The 19125-nt window shown below is 40.0% G+C and overlaps 1 protein-coding gene across 4 annotated transcripts; it reads right to left on the bottom strand.

Annotated features, from left to right (window-relative positions):
- Nucleotides 1–5104: 5104 nt before the first annotated feature.
- Nucleotides 5105–13678, bottom strand: LOC135114656 (protein zer-1 homolog). 4 transcript variants are annotated; one of them, XM_064030503.1, is made up of 13 exons: nucleotides 13557–13678; nucleotides 11145–11983; nucleotides 10802–10967; nucleotides 10158–10295; nucleotides 9705–9907; nucleotides 9000–9171; nucleotides 8693–8857; nucleotides 8398–8559; nucleotides 8118–8267; nucleotides 7429–7583; nucleotides 6957–7054; nucleotides 6611–6744; nucleotides 5105–5572 (listed from the first exon to the last, which is right to left on the bottom strand). In XM_064030503.1, exons 2-13 carry the CDS (start codon nucleotides 11924–11926, stop codon nucleotides 5528–5530), a joined length of 2370 nt encoding a protein of 789 aa, XP_063886573.1. In that variant the 5' UTR covers nucleotides 11927–11983; nucleotides 13557–13678; the 3' UTR covers nucleotides 5105–5527. The 4 variants fall into 4 exon arrangements, with proteins under 4 accessions (XP_063886573.1, XP_063886572.1, XP_063886571.1 ...); XM_064030502.1 differs by lacking the exon at nucleotides 13557–13678 and adding an exon at nucleotides 13374–13481; XM_064030501.1 differs by lacking the exon at nucleotides 13557–13678 and adding an exon at nucleotides 13256–13402.
- Nucleotides 13679–19125: the final 5447 nt, after the last annotated feature.

Here is a 19125-nt window from a genome sequence, read left to right as displayed (position 1 = left end):
TTATTCTTCGTGTTTGTATTTCATCAACGTCCCACTCTACATATTCTTAGCACTCTCTCTCTCTCTCTCTCTCTCTCTCTCTCTCTCTCTCTCTCTCTCTCTCTCCTCTCTCTCTCTCTCTCTCTCTCTCTCTCTCTCTCTCTCTCGCAAATTTTACGTATATGTATTCCCGTAAATGGTATAAAAAAGATTAAAGAACGTAGTAGTAGAAGTAGTAGTAGTAGTAGTAGTAGTAGTAGTAGTAGTAGTAGTAGCAATTAAGTTAGGTTATGTTAGGTTAGATTCTTCGGTTTTCTACTTTCAGATCCTGACTTGTGTGCGTGCGTGTGTGTGTGTGTGTGTGTGTGTGTGTGTGTGTGTGTGTGTGTGTGTGTTTGTGCGCGCCCGCCTCGCTACTCCAAGACAAGTCACCTTACTCCCTCTCCACTTCCCTCTGCCTCCTCCCTGTCCCACCCCTGTCTGGGTCACTCCACACCTCCCTTTCTTCTTCTTCGTCTCCACTGTGTGTGTGTGTGTGTGTGTGTGTGTGTGTGTGTGTGTGTGTGTGTGAGGGAAAGAGGAATGGATATGATTTTTTTTTCTTGTATGGAATTAAGGGGGTAACTGGAGAAATACATCAAGCAGAAGGGGGTTAATGATGGAAGAAAGGTTGTGAATCCCTGCTTTACGTTTTCTATACCTTTACATTCTCTCTCTCTCTCTCTCTCTCTCTCTCTCTCTCTCTCTCTCTCTCTCTCTCTCTCTCTCTCTCTCTCTCTCTCTCTCTCTCTCTCCTCCGAAAGAAGAACAAACTATGGACACGTCTTGTTTGAGGAGAAGGAGGAGGAGGAAGAGGAGCAGGAGGTACGGAAGAGGTTTGTTTGACCATCGTATACGTTCGAGTGAGAGAGGAGAGAGAGAGAGAGAGAGAGAGAGAGGAGAGAGAGAGAGAGAGAGAGAGAGAGAGGTGAGGAGTTCAGGCGAGGTAATTTCCCAGGTGAGAGGTGGTGGGTGATTGTGGGTCACCTGCTCAAGTGGTAGACACACACACGGGCTGATGCTCTCTCTCTCTCTCTCTCTCTCTCTCTCTCTCTCTCTCTCTCTCTCTCTCTCTCTCTCTCTCTCTGGGAAATGAAATGAATAATGAAAACAATAGAAACAAAAATAATATATATATATATATATATATATAGAGAGAGAGAGAGAGAGAGAGAGAGAGAGAGAGAGAGAGAGAGAGAGAGAGAGAGAGAGAGAGAGAGAGAGAGAGAGAGAGAGAGAGAGAGAGAGAGAGAGAGACTTAAAGTATAGCCAGAACAAAGATATCAGTATTAAGGTCTGAATATATAAGTAAAAGGAAAGGAAAAAACAAGAAGGAAGGAAAAACAAAATCAGAAAGACGTACAAATACTGGTTCATAAATAGCGCTCTGACTGAGTACCACAAACTTAGAAAGAACGAAGTGCACAGACATTAGGACATTAAAGAGAAGACCGAATATGTTTGTCCTGTATTCAGAAATGCTTTGCTCTTTCATCACGACTTATTTTCAAAGGCCAAAGATAATCAGTCGGGTTCTCAAGTGCATTTTTCCTGCTAATAACGTAGAAATCTTGTTTTGTCACTGTAACCATAAAAAAAAAAAAATAATAATAATAAGATAAAATGAATAAATGAATAAATAACACCCGTGTAATCTTCAAACTGGACTGTGGAGGTGTGGAGCAGAAGTGCTTCAGGATACGATCTCATGGGTCTTGATAGATGCCAAGTTTGAAGTGTTCAGGAGTTGCCCTATGTAGGTCAACTGTTTTTTTTTTTTTTTTTTTTTTTTTTGCAGTCTCATTTTCCTATCTATCTTCTTATGATACAAAGAAAAAGTATACTCCGCTTCCCTTCTTTAGCTTAACCAGAAGAGTGAGTAATCCTTTCCTAGCAAGCGGAGGAGGAGGTATAGGTCAGGAGAGTGGCGGTGGGGGCTGGGGAGGGCTAGAGAGCGAGTTGTGAGGAAGGACACAGGGGCGAGACACGCGTGGCATTCCGAGCTGATTCCTGGCATACGCTTCCTGGTATATGTGAGTACAACACACTAGTGGCCTCGTGTCGTGTGTTGCCGAGTGCTTGCCGAGGCTGCCACGTGTTGGGTTGGCCAGAGTGACGAGGATATTCAAGCTTTACAAGGTTAGGCTGTTACAGTCTCTTCTCAGCTCGACACCATAGTCCTGTGTAAGTTCAGATAACAAATTCAAAAGAGAATACTCACAGCCAAAGGTGTCATCAAATATTTTATAAAGCTTTTTAGTACCTGTAGCTTAAATTTTGATGAATAAAATTTCCTGTGATTGCTGAAAATATAACTACATGTGCCATTAGCAGTTAAACTGTTATAAAAGAGATAGGAATTAACTGGTTCTCAAATAGTGACAAATGAATGGAATAAACTCAAGTTATTTGTACTGATCGAATCATTAGGGAGCTTTAAGAAAAAATTGGGCAAGTTTATGGATGAGAGTGATAGCTGGAAATAGGTATGTATGTGTCGTACAGGGACTGCCATGTGTGTCCGATGGCTTCTTGCAGCTTCCCTTATTTTATTTATTTATTTATTTATTTTTAAATAATTTAAACTCTGCATGATAATTTGAACCAGCCTTTTTTTCCCCCCCCAGTAACAATTTTGAAAGGATAGATATAACATACAGAATCCTTTTAAACCGTCACTGTAATCATGAAAACACTCTTGGAAATCCCACCCATTAACTTCTAGTAGACCCCATTTAAAGTAGTCAACAGTAAGTAAAATTATATACTTTATTGCTATAGCAGCCTATCCTAATCTGTCACATAGGTACAGCCTCGTCATTCCTTCCCTATGAAAAGATAACAGCGAAGATATAATAACGTACAATAAAGCATACTATATCAATACAAATTATAGTTTTCTTTGCCAGTGTAATATTTTGTAATAGCCAATTATTCTTATACTCGTAAACAAATACCAAAACAGAACAGAAATTTGGGTGGCTGCGGACATCGGTGGCTGGAGTAATGGACGCCAACCAGGCCCATTACTCCACGGTCACGAGAGAGAGAGAGAGAGAGAGAGAGAGAGAGAGAGAGAGAGAGAGAGAGAGAGAGAGAGAGAATGTAGTGAACTATATAGCAGCAGTCATTACTAGAAATTTCACTGTTCCATCGCCTGACATTATTCTCTCGTAGGATTGCGTTTAATTACTGTTCACTTAATCCAGCCTCACACGCGCATATTTTCCCTTGTACATTCCTCATCCCATTTTTTTTTTTTTTTTTACATTTCCTCCTTAAATTTCCTGTCTGGCCCTACTTTCATGTTACATTTCACAATTACATGCCCCGTTCTTTACTTTTTACCTAAAATTTATCCTTTACTTCCGTCCTACACTTCACTGATAAAAAATAAAGTAAAATCCCTCTTATTCGTTCTCTTTCCTCATCCTTCCCCTCCACATGATTGACATTCCAAACTTCGTTCCATCCATCCCCGCCACAAGATTGGCTGCTCACACACATAAAGAACCGACCCCGAGACAGGCGTGGGAGAATTGTAATGAACCATTGAGTCTATTACCTTCTCGCCACTACCACCGCCCCTTCCAGATAGTAGTTTGTCATCAAGATGAAGCCGTTCAAAATAGAATGTCAGTTTTATAAGTTTTTTAATTACCACCACCTGTTCAGGTCTGCGTCCCCGGGGGCAGCTCCTTTACAGCGCCGTCACCTCTCAGCTCACGCTCCCTTCGGCTTAACCTGACGTGTGCACCGCGTTGCTCCTCCCCTTTCAGATCACCACCACCCACTCTGCTATTTAAGGCATAATTTGCTAGTGATACTGTGTTGATAAGGAGCGAGTTTACTTCTTTCATACATCATCAATATTAAGAGATTATTAGTAATTTTGGGGAATGTATTACTTCAACCTTGAAAGGAATTACAAGCAACGAACTTTATGGAAGGACAATATGTTGATATTCATGACCATTAGCTTCTCCCTCTTCTAACTCAAGTGCATGTGACAGGCTACCTGTCCACACTACCTTTCCATCTATTACATATTCATATTAGGGGAAATAAAAATCATTTTATATGAAAATATTTCAACAGATGTCTTCAGTTGCTTAGCAGTCACATATAATGAACCACAGCCAGGCAGTGTGATGGCCAGGGCTGTGCACACCACACCTTTCCCACCCATTGTCCTGGTGATCACTTTCATTATTCTAAACCATCTTGCTGGGCACGAGCCTGGAAGGGATTATCATCTACGTTGTATTACTGAAGAGATTATAGTGTTGCCACAATTCAGGAGAGCTGTCGAAAATAATTCAAGTTAAACACCTTAAATGTACACTTTATCAATACAACCTAACCTGTAATCAATAATGTACAGCACACTTATCAAAAGTGCTCCATAAATGTCAATGCCACTCCCCCTCCACTGCTATCTTCCCCTCACTGCAGGGAACTCACACTGTGGGGGCATCAGTGTCCTATACACCCACAGCAATGGAGTGTAATTAGTATGCATAGATGTACTGCAAACATTGCTTTTAGTCTCCCTGGCCACAACTGCCACCTGCTGGCCACTAGGAGACAGTGCACACAATTTGATGCATACAGCTTATTGTGAGTGTTGTGTGTGTGTGTATATATATATATATATATATATATATATATATATATATATATATATATATATATATATATATATATATATATATATATATATATATATATATATATATATATATATATATATATATATATATATATATATATATATATATATATATATATATATATATAAAGTAAAGAAATAAGCATCAATTTTATGAATAAGTCAATAAAGTCATAATATTCAATTGTTCACTAATCAGGTCCTATTTCCTACTGACAAAAAGTTTACATGACAGGCCCTAAGGAATATCAGTGGTAATCTATTATCCTTCCTGAGCAGCAAGCAGTGGTAATGCTGCATGGAGACAAGGATAACTGTATGTAACACTCACAGATGGGCTTAACACGATAGGACTAGCCACAGGTCACTGTACAGTAAATATAATTCTATATGCAATATAAAAGATACCAAGAATGCATAAGGAGTATTTATTGAGAGCTGCATTGAAAACCGATAGATAATCAAAGTGTTGCTGTAAGCTAAATTGAAAAATCAATGCATGCCAAGAGTCAAATATTATCCAGAGGTACTGGCAGGTAAGAAAATAACGTGAATGTCAGTCTCAGAAGCTCAAAGCAGTAAACTTTAAAGTAATGTATGTATTAGACTGTTGTTTTACAAGTCTCTGTAACTTGACAGAGAATCTTACAAACAAATCTCCATATAACTACTTTCCTCACAATGAATTTCTAAGAAACAGTTCTGCTTCATTTGATTAGCTCTGCCAAGAACATTAATAACCAGCCACTGTCAACAGAGGAGACAACAAATATCACACTAAAACATCATTCCAGAAACTTCAAGAATGACTCCAAAACTGACGATGTTATATTCTCTCTAAGAGTTTGAATCCAGATCCATGTGCTCCAAAGATCCATCCTCCTGAAATAAAAAGACCGGACTTGTAATTTTAACATTATACAGTAGGGTACGTGACAACGCATGGTCGTTGTAATATAAAACTGCAATAATGCACTGAAATTTTAATAAATATTTAATCAGAATAACAAACCAAAACTGGCATAATAAACTCGCCACTTGTGCGAGCACTGGAATTTTGATACAGGGACTAGGAAGTGATACTCTCTCTCTCTCTCTCTCTCTCTCTCTCTCTCTCTCTCTCTCTCTCTCTCTCTCTCTCTCTCTCTCTCTCTCTCTCTCTCTCTCTCCCTCATTCATTTAATGTCATTTTCACTTCATCCTTTCCACTCTTTCTCACTTGTATATGTAATTCCATTTTCCTTCTCAATCACTCACATTATATTTAACAATTCTTAGGATTGTGTGAGAGAGAGAGAGAGAGAGAGAGAGAGAGAGAGAGAGAGAGAGAGAGAGAGAGAGAGAGAGAGAGAGAGCTCCAACTTATGGGGGTTTACCATATGTATACGCGTGACGCCAATAGTGAGTAAGTGTGACCTATACCTGTCACAGCAGCATGAAACCCGAGATGTTAAGAATTTAGGACTAGGCGTGAAACTAGGAGGGAACTGTATATATTTATGTATCTCAAATGCAGTAGTACAAATGTGCTTATTTTGATGTTTTTTTTTTCAAAAATTATGAAATTTTTTACATTGTTTTCTGGTTTCCTGGAACCAATACATTTTTCCTATGGGTTCTTCAGTCGCCATAATGTACATTTACCATAATGAATGCTACATTGGAATGAATCATGTTCACTGTCACGTATCCTACTTTATTTATGAACTCATATCTCTCTCTCTCTCTCTCTCTCTCTCTCTCTCTCTCTCTCTCTCTCTCTCTCTCTCTCTCTCTCTCTCTCTCTCTCTCTCTCTCAATTACATGAGGTCTAATTTTTAATTATTTAACAAAATCCATAGTACTGTACTTCATATTTCTGTAAATTTTGTACACACCTGAGATGTCACAGTCTCTATCTGGTGGATGCTTGACACTCACCTTGTAGTGTTGGCACTGAACGATGACAATCTGTGCCAGAATCTTGATGCGGGAATAAGGGGTTGGGGAAGCTAGAAGGGCTTGTAGTAACTGTATTCCTCCCTCTTCCTCCACCAGTGAGCAATACTTATCAGCTAATAAAAACAAAAGATAATATAAATTCACAATTCATTATTTTGTACAAGTGCAACTTTTTGACTCTTAGCCAAGGTTGGCATTACTGACAACAGGCTGGCTATTTGAAGTTATGAAGCACAGCAAAATCATATAGCACATAAAGAAGTAAACTTTAACATAAAAATAAAAATAATAAAGCTATTTTTTTAATATGAGGAAAGAGACTCACGATAAACTCTGGTTAGATTGGCCAGTGCCCAGGCAGCCCAGTGTTGACACTGAGGAGTGTGGTAAACCTCCAGTAGTCTTAGGATGGGCTCAAATGATCTACAAAAGATAAAGCATGACTGTGGATACAAAGGTAATATGATGAACATTTACAGACAGTTTACAAAAACATCAACCATATACTTAAGTAAGTTCATACTAGCTTTAATATCTCTTTATTTATTGCCTCATTACAATGAAGCACAAAGAATATGGTCAAAAGCAAATGGAGGCTCCTGTGCTACGGTCATCCCTTTGAAAGAGTTCCATGTGACAGGTATCAAAACAAACAGATTACTAAGTTATTTAAAATTAAGAAGACAATAAAAATTTAATTATACAGAGAAGACAAACTTTTCCCAACTTACATGAACTAGGACTAAGTTTAAATGAGAGTAAAAATATTTCCTAAGTATTTTAAAATGTCACTTTACCTGTAATTAATGTTACGTTTTGAGGCCAAGTCCCAGCGCTCAATTGCTGCCACCATTCTCTCCAGCACTTCAGCCCTGGTGGGACGGTCAATGGTCCAGGCCTCAGGCCCACCACTGGCAATGTGGGACAACACCCCTGCAGCATTGTAGCTCACCTGGGTCCAAAGAAATCATAACAACTAATGACTTACCACACCACAGTTCTCTCTGCATAATAAACTGCCTTAGGGTGCAGCATCTCACCCCCATAAGTGATACTCCACACTTTATATCTTCATGTTTACATAAAATGCCAATTCTTTTATACACATCACACTTTCAATACTTTATTTTCCTTCTAAAGAAATCTGAATGGTATCATGTAAATGGTATTTTGAAATAACTATACCTGAATCACACTGTGGTCTTTAGACTGACTCTCAAAGAAAACATAAGAAACATTTTCAAACACAGAGGCCAAAACACATATCTCGTTCTGAATTTCTCACACCAATGCTCATAAAATCTAAATTAACAATGAAAATGTCAGAAAATGCAGTTCTCATATAAAGAGTGTTCAAACTATATGATTTGTCAGTACAGGACAAAATACATCATGTAATTATAGACCCAATATCTGCACCACATCTAAATGTGGATCTGGCAGCCTTTCACCTTTAAAAAAAATGGTACATAGAACTGAGACTGACCTCAATGCCATCCGAGTTGGAATCTAGAAGATCAGCAAAGGTGGTGAGGAGCTCAGGAGTCATGAGGCGGTGTCTAAGCTCCTTCACTTCTGCTACATTGCCCAACAGTCCCATCATGTTTCGCAACAATTCGGGTTTATCCGGAAATGCCTGGTAGTGAGAATGGTATGGATCACATAAATGTGAAATATCCAATAAAGCAAAAGGATAAAACAGCAATATTACTGTTAAGTTATTAGTAGTGGTAGAAAAGATGAGATACTGGAATTATAAAACTTGCCTTGAGGCATTTCTGGAAATAGGTCATCCCTTCGCCATTAAGAAAACGAAGACAGTTGATAGGCGTCTCATCAGTCACATTCCACATTGCAGACCAGGCAATCTCCAGCATGTCATCATGCATATCATCCTGCAGCCTGTCACTGATCAGCTTCAGCATTGTCTGCAAACAATATACATCTTGTTACTGCAGACATACAAATTCTTACTTAATAATAGCTTACAAATGAGATTCAACAAACTACTGGTAGTAATGACATAAAACCATCACCTAAGTTAGATATGAAGTCCCTAACCTCTATTGCTCCTAGATCTCCAACAAGTTCCTTTTGTTCTCCATCCACCTGGCAAGCAAGGGAGTTAAGGAGATAAATGGCAATCCTTCGCACAAAATCATCACCATCATCTCGGCCTTTGATGAGGCGCAGCAGAAGCTGGACAAGACGTCGATATTCAAACAGCTGGATAAAGGAAAGATTGTCAGTTAAGAAAAACATGGTTTGAGAGGAACATAAACAAAAAACCATGCAATACAACAGCATATGTAGTTTCACACATTTATAAATTTTTACTTGGATTAAAAACTTTGGGAATAACACTTGCCACATCCTGAGGTATCCTGAACTGACAGAGAGTGAGACATCCATTTCGCATCATAGTAGAGTCATCTAGATGAGTCTCCATTGCATCCAACAACACCCCAATCATCTTCTGTCTGGCTCTTACACTCAGACTGTTTTTGTCTTCAGTCTTAGCAATATAGAACAGTGATGCGCTGCTCAAAAATAAAAGTTCTATTACTATCATTATGTCATGCCAAGCACTTAAGTTTTAGCTGAACTGAAAATGTAACATTTACATGTATGCAAGTATCAAATGAAAGAAATGGATGAGAACCTGAAAATAAGTTTGGAAATGAAGCAAGGATGCATAATGCCACTGTGACAATTCAATCTGTTTATCAGTGGAGGCATGGCTGGGAAAGAGTAATCTTACCAAAATGATAAAAGTTATGATAAGAGAAGGAACTTAAAATAGAAACATTGAAAAAATATAATTTCAATTCTGGTATATGCAAGAGAGATAGCAAGTGCAAGCAATGATGAGGTACCTAGACAGGAGCAAGAGATTTTTCTCTTGCTTTTCTGCTGTGGCTACTGCCCTTGAAGACACTTTTCCAATCAAATCACAGTGTTTGTTGCAAGCTCCTACATTACAGCAATACCAGAAAGAAAACCTGCACATTTTCTGACTTTTGAACTGACAACTCACATTGCACTAAAAAAGAAACCACCATTGTCCACTGACCTTCCAGATATCTGAATGTGCTTCTCCCGGCGGTGCCTGAGCATGGCCAGCAGGATGAGGTTGAGGGCTCGCTTTTGGTCATGGCACGTCTCAAACCGGAAGATATGGAACAGCTCATTTAGGGCCTTGACGAGTACATCAGGCCGATCTAAATAAGCTTCCATGGCAGCCAGTATCTGCTCCTCATTGGCATCACCAGTGATCTGGTTAAACAGGCAGTCTGTATCATACCCATCCATTATATTTTCAATATCTGCTTTCTAGAGGAAGAAAAATCTTGCATCAAGAAAAAATTATATATCAGTACTTAATGCACACTTGCATGTGCAGGCTTTCATAAAAAGTTGATACCTTCACTATGATATTACAGCACAATATAGTGTAAACAAAAAAGAATATTAAGAAACAAGCATCAATTTTTCCATAGCTATCACTGCCAACAAGAAGACTTACCACCCTGGCAGGGATGTGGCTTCTGTGACAAGCATCATGAAGTGTGTTGTAAAGACCCAAGAACTCCAGTGGGTTGTTGATGCGACATCGCAAGCCGGGAATATCACATAAGTCTGCCTCTACATCACTGTGATGCTCCTTTGGGAAGATACAAATTTGTCTTGTAGTGTGAGAGACTCTTCACAAATTCTTTATCACCATATGCATATTTAGTAACCCTGCAGTGCAACCTCAAGCCTTAATTCTTCATTTCATTATCAAGACTCTTCCATCCCATTTCTACATGCATTTAAATATAATAATATCTTATGTAAAAGAAAGATGCTTACTAAGCATTTCTTCCTTCCCAATTTTAAACTATATTAGGATTAAATAAAAGGTGGATGTTAATTATGCAAATATAACTACAAAAAGATGAACAACAATATTGCAGCCATAAACAAATCTCTTTAACCTTCATGTAGCAGCAACTGTCTTAAATAAATCTATAGGTAATGTTTTTTTTCCCTATATGAAATTGAGTAAACCGTATTTTGAAACTTACAACTAAAACACACACACACACACACACACACACACACACCAACATCTTTGTAATGTTATTCTTTAGTGTTCTACAAGAAACAGAAAGGAGGAGGATTTACATCATCTGAATCTCTGTATTCATCAAACGTGCCATCCCCTGACAAATTTGTGCCAGAAATATCCAAGCTTGTAAGATTTGGCAAACTTGACACCAGATTGGCTAGTGTTGTGTCTGGGCACTCAAACATGCCATACGTCTGGTTGGCTTGAGACACATCCAAAAATCTGAGGAAGGGAAGGAAATCACAAGATGTAACAAATGTTACAAGTAAGATATTATGCACAAGATATCCATCATGAATTACTTTATAACTATTATCAATAATCACATATATCACCAGCTACATTTTGTTAGCAAATATTAGTTAACCATTATATTTAACTAAAACATTTAATACTGACTTCAATGTTTTGATTTCAGAAAGAACTGGGATTGTGTCTTGTATTCTCTGCGCACAGTGGAGATTTATGGAGACTAGATTCTTCATGGGAAGGAGATATTTGATGTCATGAAGGAAGAAGCAGCCTGACAAGTCAAGGTGAGTCAGCTTTGTGAGTGGCTGCAAGAGCAGAACAAAGTACCCATCATCCTTGGGTTGTATCAGCTCCCGCACCACAAGTTTCCGTAGGTTTGGGGTTCGCAGGATGTACTCTCTTTTTCTCACCTCACTCACTGGGCTGCCATCTTTTCCAGTGCTTGACTCAAGCTGTGTTCCAGCTGACACTGAACTCGGTAGAATGTCTTTAGTTTTTCCAATCACTAGAGTCAGGAGACTGTCACCATATTTGTTTATGTTATCTAATGTTCGCTCTGAGAGTTTACTACAGTTACTAATATCAAGTTCAATTAAATTATGAGAGAGAAGAACACCTAGCCCATCATCAGACACTGAAGAGTTTCTCAAAGTTACTCTCTTTAATCTTGTATTAGCCAAGTCTCTAAATATATTAATAAACCTATCATCAAGTGCTTCTGGATCTATGTCTTGCCACAGACTTATCAGCCTCTCACACAGTTCTGTTGGGAGGGCCGTGCCTGGCCGAAGGAACCACAGCCCACTGAGTTGGTGTAGAACACAGAAGGTCTCCGGATGAGCGATGACATATTTTCCACAAATGTCTAAGAGAGGCTCTGGTGAGTTGTCCTCCCACGGACAGTTAATGCTTATGTTTCCCAGACTCATCTTCGCGTCCTTCCTGTCTCTTTGTCTCTTCTGTTAGTACGACATCCTCCCAGCCCTCTGAAGCATAAAAGTGTATTGTAATCAATAGAAAGGGAAAGATATATGCACACACATGTGAATGGAGAAGAGCATGATAAAAATTTGTGTTGTACATCACTGAATCTGTGACCTGCAATCAAAGATAGTGAAGTGGCTGGGGAGATAAGTTTGTTTTTTAAGTAGGTTCAAGAGATGTTGACTGAGCTGGTTTAGAAATGTAGTGAAGAAGAGAGAGAGAGAGAGAGAGAGAGAGAGAGAGAGAGAGAGAGAGAGAGAGAGAGAGAGAGAGAGAGAGAGAGAGAGAGAGAGAGAGAGAGAGAGAAAAAATAGTTAAAGCTGAATGTAATTCATGAGGATTTGTTCGGAATAGATCCAAAATGAAAAATGCATGACTTTGGAGACCTAGACTTATGCTGAGAAGCTGCAAGAGATCACTAGATTGTAAGCAAGCCACTGTTTGATGAACAAGCTTGACACATGCAAATGTTTATGGAGATTTTTAAAAATTATAATAATGACAATCAACATTATAATGAGTATGATCATGGCGATGATGATTCCTTGATACGTCCCTCATATCTTATGATGATTACATAAGTTAGTAGACAATTTGCTAGCATTCAGTTTGGACACTAAATCTTTGAGGTAGAAACTTTTCAGGTTTTATTTATTGATTTTTTTTTATTATTCTTTATTTTTATTTTTATTTATTTATTTATTTATTTATTTTTTTTTTATCCTCTTAATGACAGTATTGACTAAATGATCACAAAAGACAAGTAATAGTTACAAATGAGCCTGACAATCTCCTTTTGTTTTGATTAAATTTTTAGTTTATCAGTGACAAATATTATATGTAAAAATAATAAATAATGCTAAATGAAGCTAAGCCAAAGGACCAAAACCTGATAAGTATTATCATGTAAACTTGATGTATTCATCATATTTTTGACGAAAAACTTTTCAGTTAAATATGGATGCCGTCTGATTTGCTGGCTAAAAACAATATAGCACAATATCAAATTTTGTACAGGAACAGAGCATTACCAAAAATATTTCTAACGCGAAGTTTCCAAACAGAATTTCACTGCAAAAATAATTGGTAGAATTCAGCGCAGTGCTTTCATGTGGTACAATATTTCCTCGAGCCAGAAGCTGTGTTATTTGGAAACACTTTACTGCGTGGCTAAGAAGAAGTCACCCCCCCGAAAAACATCATGCGAATTTTACAAGACCACGGATACAGTTTGGCTTAGCTTTGTTGTGCCCCGCCCCCCTTGCCTTCCTCACCAGAGTCAATGTCACCTTGAGTGGTACAAGCCGCCACCACCTTCACCTAGCGTCTGTGACCCAGGCCAATCCCCAGGTCAGGCCAGGAACACTCGCACCGGAGCTACTCACACCCTACCTTGTTTACACTGGAGGTGCTGGAGGCCATCTGGAGGCGGGATCCAACCTCACACTAGCCCAGGGAAGAAGATCGAGGGCCGCCTGATCCTCCTCTAAGCCCTTTTAATACCCCTCAATGGAGGTTTAAAGTTATTCACTCAAGTTCCTTTTACTCTTTGGCGAACTCGAAATCTAAACTTACCATCCCGTGCGTGCATTGAGGGCCGTGCAGGTAACTCTGTTCCATCAAGCTGCGCCCTGTTCGGTGTATTTTCAAAACAAGTATCTAGTGCGAACGGCGCAGTTTAGGGATGATACTGCATTATTATTTATCTTACTTTTTTCTTATAATAGGGTGAATTCAACGAGTTATTTTCAGTGGGTACTTCAGAAATACATGACATTATTGAATGTTCTCCATAAGGCAAAATTAAATTTCGCTCTGGTACTTTAGTCTACATTTTCGTTTTCATGACAGTCGCCCCTTGACACCAGTTCACGAGGTATGTTGTTGACACCCCAGGTGCATCTCGATCTCCACAAGTCGCGATCGTACATTCTTCCATCTTACTCTTGTAGCATTTATATATTTATTCATCTTGTTCCCTTTTTTTTTTTTTTTATGTAGGAAGGACACTGGCCAAGGGCAACAAAAATCTAATAAAAAAAAATGCCCACTGAAATGCCAGTCCCATAAAAGGGTCAAGGCAATGGTCAAAAATTGATGAATAAGTGTCTTGAAACCTCCCTCTTGAAGGAATTCAAGTCATAGGAAGGTGGAAATACAGAAGCAGGCAGGGAGTTCCAGAGTTTACCAGAGAAAGGAATGAATGATTGAGAATACTGGTTAACTCTTGCGTTAGAGAGGTGGACAGAATAAGGGTGAGGGAAAGAAGAAAGTCTTGTGCAGCGAGGCCGCGGAAGGAGGGGAGGCATGCAGTTAGCAAGATCAGAAGAGCAGTTAGCATGAAAATAGCGGTAGAAGACAGCTAGATATGCAACATTGCGGCGGTGAGAGAGAGGCTGAAGACAGTCAGTTAGAGGAAAGGAGTTGATGAGACGAAAAGCTTTTGATTCCACCCTGTCTAGAAGAGCAGTATGAGTGGAACCCCCCCAGACATGTGAAACATACTCCATACATGGACGGATAAAGCCCTTGTACAGAGTTAGCAGCTGGGGTGTTGAGAAAAACTGGCGGAGACGTCTCAGAACACCTAACTTCATAGAAGCTGTTTTAGCTAGAGATGAGATGTGAAGTTTCCAGTTCAGATTATAAGTAAAGGACAGACCGAGGATGTTCAGTGTAGAAGAGGGGGACAGCTGAGTGTCATTGAAGAAGAGGGGATAGTTGTCTGGAAGGTTGTGTCGAGTTGATAGATGGAGGAATTGAATTTTTGAGGCATTGAACAATACCAAGTTTGCTCTGGCCCAATCAGAAATTTTAGAAAGATCAGAAGTCAAGCGTTCTGTAGCTTCCCTGCGTGATATGTTTACCTCCTGAAGGGTTGGACGTCTATGGAAAGACGTGGAAAAGTGCAGGGTGGTATCATCAACGTAGGAGTGGATAGGACAAGAAGTTTGGTTTAGAAGATCATTAATGAATAATAAGAAGAGAGTGGGTGACAGGACAGAACCCTGAGGAACACCACTGTTAATAGATTTAGGAGAAGAACAGTGACCGTCTACCACAGCAGCAATAGAACGGTCAGAAAGGAAACATGAGATGAAGTTACAGAGAGAAGGATAGAAACCGTAGGAGGGTAGTTTGGAAATCAAAGCTTTGTGCCAGACTCTATCAAAAGCTTTTGATATGTCCAAGGCAACAGCAAAAGTTTCACAAAAATCTCTAAAAGAGGATGACCAAGACTCAGTAAGGAAACCCAGAAGATCACCAGTAGAGCGGCCTTGACGGAACCCATACTGGCGATCAGATAGAAGGTTGTGAAGTGATACATATTTAAGAATCTTCCTGTTGAGGATAGATTCAAAAACTTTAGATAGGCAGGAAATTAAAGGAATAGGACGGTAGTTTGAGGGATTAGAACGGTCACCCTTTTTAGGAACAGGTTGAATGTAGGCAAACTTCCAGCAAGAAGGAAAGGTAGATGTTGACAGACAGAGCTGAAAGAGTTTGACTAGGCAAGGTGCAAGCACGGAGGCACAGTTTCGGAGAACAATAGGAGGGACCCCATCAGGTCCATAAGCCTTCCGAGGGTTTAGGCCAGCGAGGGCATGGAAAACATCATTGCGAAGAATTTTAATACGTGGCATGAAGTAGTCAGAGGGTGGAGGAGAGGGAGGAACAAGCCCAGAATCGTCCAAGGTAGAGTTTTTAGCAAGGGTTTGAGCGAAGAGTTCAGCTTTAGAAATAGATGTGATAACAGTGGTGCCATCTGGTTGAAATAGAGGAGGGAAAGAAGAAGAAGCAAAGTTATTGGAGATATTTTTGGCTAGATGCCAGAAATCACGTGGGGAGTTAGATCTTGAAAGGTTTTGACATTTTCTGTTAATGAAGGAGTTTTTGGCTAGTTGGAGAACAGACTTGGCATGGTTCCGGGCAGAAATATAAAGTGCATGAGATTCTGGTGATGGAAGGCTTAAGTACCTTTTGTGGGCCAACTCTCTATCATGTATAGCACGAGAACAAGCTGTGTTAAACCAAGGTTTAGAAGGTTTAGGACGAGAAAAAGAGTGAGAAATGTACGCCTCCATGCCAGACACTATCACCTCTGTTATGCGCTCAGCACACAAAGATGGGTCTCTGACACGGAAGCAGTAGTCATTCCAAGGAAAATCAGCAAAATACCTCAGGTTCTCCCAACTAGCAGAGGCAAAACACCAGAGGCACCTTCGCTTAGGGGGATCCTGAGGAGGGATTGGAGCGATAGGACAAGATAAAGATATGAGATTGTGATCGGAGGAGCCCAACGGAGAAGAAAGGGTGACAGCATAAGCAGAAGGATTAGAGGTCAGGAAAAGGTCAAGAATGTTGGGCGTATCTCCAAGACGGTCAGGAATACGAGTAGGGTGTTGCACCAATTGCTCTAGGTCATGGAGGATAGCAAAGTTGTAGGCTAGTTCACCAGGATGGTCAGTGAAGGGAGAGGATAGCCAAAGCTGGTGGTGAACATTGAAGTCTCCAAGAATGGAGATCTCTGCAAAAGGGAAGAGGGTCAGAATGTGCTCCACTTTGGAAGTTAAGTAGTCAAAGAATTTCTTATAATCAGAGGAGTTAGGTGAGAGGTATACAGCACAGATAAATTTAGTATGAGAGTGACTCTGTAGTCGTAGCCAGATGGTGGAAAACTCGGAAGATTCAAGAGCGTGGGCACGAGAGCAGGTTAAGTCATTGCGCACATAAACGCAGCATCCAGCTTTGGATCGAAAATGAGGATAGAGAAAGTAGGAGGGAACAGAAAAGGGGCTACTGTCAGTTGCCTCAGACACCTGAGTTTCAGTGAGGAAAAGAAGATGAGGTTTAGAAGAGGAGAGGTGGTGTTCTACAGATTGAAAATTAGATCTTAGACCGCGAATGTTGCAGAAGTTAATGAAGAAAAAGTTGAGGGGGGTGTCAAGACACTTAGGGTCGTCGACAGAAAGGCAGTCCGACCTTCTTTTGATAACAATACACTAATCTGTTAATTGTCTGCGTCGCTGACCAGCCCCCCTATGCCTTGAATGCTGGGGCGAGGCAGGATCCGTCAGCGTTGGTACTGGTGGATCCGATTACTCGGCCTGGCGGATCGCGCGGTACTCGTATGAGGAGAGTGACTCATTTGTCAACTCACCTGGTAGGGCCTTACCACCCTGAGTCCAGCCAAGGCTGGGCGAGGGAGGGACAGGCCCAGACTGATACTACAGTCAAACAGGCAGCACTCCTATACATGATAATGATTGACTGGTTGAGTGTATCTTTCAGTAATAGAAATTAAATAAAAATGAATAAATAAAGGGGGAAAAAAAAGGTCATGAACTAGTACAAAGTGTGTGGATTGAATGAACAAAGATATAATCATGTAGATAATAGGTCATCACCCAAGAAGGTGTGTAATCTAGACTCAAATACAGGGAGACTGGGTGCTTCAACAAACCCATGTGGTAATGAATTCCATCTCTGGATGATTCGATAAGAGAAAAACCGTCCACGAGTTTCTGACTGAGAACGTTGCATATGAATTTTATATCTATTGCCCCTCGCGCCAACTGCTGGACTCGTGGTAAAAATATCCGTAGGTGAGATGATACCGAGGCCATGGAAAATACGGCAACAATATATAAGGCCTTGTCTTAATAACCTACCCCTGACAGAGAAAAGTCCTAGCCTGGCAAGCCTCTCCTGATAAGAAAGGTCTGCCAGTCCAGTTATCTGTTTAGTCCACCTGCGATGGACAGATTCCAGGAGCTTGTTCTGCCCAAGAAACCCAAAATTCCAGACTGGAGATGCAAAGTCCAGGATATGTCAGACATCAGATACAGAGAGAAATGACATGAAGTTTACTGAGCAGCAGACCGTAGATTTCAGAAAGTTTGTGACAGCACCACTTTAGCAACTGCACATATTACATGTTGGTTAAATTTCAATTTATTTCAAGCCCCCAGGAAGTAGCTACTGATGACAACAAGCCAGTGCTATTCTGCATGTCGGGCAGAGATTGAGAGCAAGCTGGTAAAGGAGCTGATGAATGAAAATATAACTTTGTATCATCTGCAAACATTTTGTAATTACAATGGATCTGAGAGCAAATATAACTGATAAAAATGAGGAACAGCAATGGACCCAGAACTGAGCCTTGAGGAACACAACTTAAAACTGGCTTTGAAGTACTAGCATGACCATTAACTGAAACTTTCATTGTACGACCCAAAAGAAAATTAGTGATCCATTGTAGTAGGTTGCCCGAGATTATAATAGCTACCAACTTCTCGATGAAAGTTTGATGAAGAACACGGTCAAGGATTAAGTCAACCATATGCCCATGACCGTACCAGTAGGTTATAAAGCCATATGTTAGCAGTAACTGGTCAGTAACAGAAGGCCTGAAGCCAAATTGCGACTCATCAATGAAACCAAATAGAGATTTGCAGATAATACGTTCCATCCTTTTACAAGGAACAGAATTACTGGATTACTGGAATCCTGAGGCGGCTAGATGGTTACTTGTCGCACGGTACTCGTGTCGGGAGGGTGACGACCACTGGATTCGTGAGACAGCCAGACAATTAATGAGATTCGTTTTGCTCAGTAAAATTGGATACAATTACCAAATCCCGAATATGCTACTTAAATCATTGTATTAATTACTGTATCTTTGCCTTGCATAGTAAAGATAAAATTAATTTCACGCTGCTCGTAGCTTTGTATGAAAGATCGACACTCGACACCAAGCCCTTGAAAATAAGTTTTACTTACGAAAGGGGAAAAAAAAAAAAATAGATAAGAGGAAGATTGAAGTAAGAGTGGGAACGAAATCCATACAAATTTATCCAAAATATATTTTGATAAGCTTACAGAGTGAATAGACATAGTCCATTTGCTTAGCATCTCATATTCAACTAAGGCGGCGAGTGTGATGGCCGACTGCCGAGACACGAGGGCCGAGAGCCTGTGTGGCCAATCACATGAGCCTCTCATCTTACGTAACAAAATACCACCCAATCAGATTTTGAATAAAGGAATGCAATTTTGGCATTTTATCAGACTCGTCCCCAAAAAGGATTTTTACACTCACAGCAAGGTCTCAGTGTGTCCTACATGATATGTAATTTCTCTT

The sequence above is a fragment of the Scylla paramamosain genome, chromosome 28, assembly GCF_035594125.1.
Source record: "Scylla paramamosain isolate STU-SP2022 chromosome 28, ASM3559412v1, whole genome shotgun sequence".
Classification (NCBI taxonomy): domain Eukaryota; kingdom Metazoa; phylum Arthropoda; class Malacostraca; order Decapoda; family Portunidae; genus Scylla; species Scylla paramamosain.
The sequence above is the reverse complement of the archived record's forward strand: the minus strand, read 5'-3'. Positions and strand labels throughout refer to the sequence as shown.